The following is a 1,738-nucleotide window of genomic DNA, read 5'->3' as shown; positions in this document are numbered from 1 at the left end:
GGGGGGCCTTCCAGGCAGAGAAAACACAGAATGCAAAGAGAGCATCTGACTGAGCCAGGAGCAAAGCCATAAACCCCTCACCTTCCCTTGGCAACAGCGCAGACATTGAAGCTTTTTTCTTGGCCCACAGGAAACCTGTGCCGCTGCACAGGCTACAGACCCATCCTCCAGGGCTTCCGCACCTTCGCCAGGGTAAGTGGGGTTTCCAACGCAGCAGTGGTCCTGCTCCTAATGCAGTAACACTCAGAAATCACAGTTGAGAGGGATGCCAACAGTCTCTGGATTACAGAGAAGAAAGATAAGAGGCTCAGCTAGCTGGTCCTCCAGCTGCAAATACCTGGCGAGGGCAGTGGGTTCTGTCATTCTTATTCCGACACTGTTTCTCATCAATAGCTTGAGGACTTTCCTTCAAGGAAAGCCTGGAGAACCGGTTCCTGGATGAGGCATGCTGTCCAAGGCCTAACTTCCCCCAGGGCATTTGGGCTTGGCAGCCTTTCTTGGAGACTAGCACACTCAGCCCATTGTATAGGTGCTGAATGTGACATGTAATAACCCAGCCCGACTCAGCACCCACTCCCCTTATCCTTTCCTTTCTGCTGCCTTCTGCACTTGGCATTCCACTGGCTTATGAAACTATTAATCAGCTCTCCAGACCGTTTGTGTCCTCTGTCAGTGTTCATAGAACTCTGAGTGAGAAGTCCTAGGCAGGGTGTACTGGCATCGCTTATATAAACACAGATACACACCTGCCACCTGGTAAGGAGGACAGAGGCTGGCCTCTCCGTTCTTGGCTTAATCTGTCCAGATTTACCTGATTCTCCAACTGGCCCAGCTTCATCCTGACTCCAAACTGTCTCATCTCAATTTGATTCAAGGTTGATCATAGATTCGCAGACTCCTGTGCTTTTCACTGATACATTATGAAAAGGAGTGTCTCAGCCACGTAACTCCAAAGGGGTGGAGATGGAGAGACTTGTAAGGATGGAAAACACCACACCCTGATGAGGACTTAGGAGATGTGGATTTAATTAAAAATGATTGAAAGCTCAGATTCAGAGTCTGCAGACCTGGGTTCAAATCCCATTTCATCACTTAACTGATGCATGACCTCAGGCAAACTTCCTTGTTTCTAAAACGGGGATTATAATAATACCTGCCTTGTAGTTTTGGTTGATAGTACTTATTGTAAACCCTTTAGAATGATGCTGGGCATATGTTCAGTATTCAATAAATGGCAACTATAAATTATGATGCTGGTACATTTCTTCCATGACTCAATATTTGACCCTTATAAGTTGTTCGGGCTTCCCTGAGAACCAGGAATTGTTGATTTTATCGATGAATTTATTTCATAGGCGGCTTCTCAAGGAGAGATACTCTAGCCAGCCCTCCTACTTTTTCAAAAGAGAAGGGCTTCTGAGTGCACAGTTATGCTCTTTCCCAGGGGTGAGCTGGTTCCTGGTTCTGTTGTACGGCAGTGCTTCCCTCAGGCTGGCTGCTGGCCGTGGAGCACAGAGCAGAGCAGAGCAGAGCAGAGTGCTCTGAGCAGCAGAAATAACCTCTGTGCAGAAGTGCACGCACATAACTAATTACCCTGAGCCTCTCTTCACAGCCTATTAATTCTTATTATACCCAGTTCTAACAAACCTGGTTATCTCGTTTTTCTGCCCATGGCACATACTAGAAAAGGGTGAGGAGAGTCTGCTAGAGGGAGGCACGCTGTTCACCGTAAGAAATG

At 47.5% G+C, this 1,738-nt stretch overlaps 1 protein-coding gene across 1 annotated transcript in view; it reads left to right on the top strand.

Annotated features, from left to right (window-relative positions):
* LOC109388781 (xanthine dehydrogenase/oxidase-like) overlaps window positions 1-240 on the top strand; it is a 16,691-nt gene extending 16,451 nt beyond the window's left edge. Inside the window, exon 7 of the mRNA XM_019653799.1 lies at window positions 131-240. Coding sequence (XP_019509344.1) covers window positions 131-240 — 110 coding nt within the window. The remainder of the gene's footprint in view (window positions 1-130) is intronic.
* Window positions 241-1,738: the final 1,498 nt, after the last annotated feature.

This window comes from Hipposideros armiger, unplaced genomic scaffold (assembly GCF_001890085.2).
Source record: "Hipposideros armiger isolate ML-2016 unplaced genomic scaffold, ASM189008v1 scaffold_207, whole genome shotgun sequence".
NCBI classification, from domain to species: Eukaryota; Metazoa; Chordata; class Mammalia; order Chiroptera; family Hipposideridae; genus Hipposideros; species Hipposideros armiger.
The sequence above is the reverse complement of the archived record's forward strand: the minus strand, read 5'-3'. Positions and strand labels throughout refer to the sequence as shown.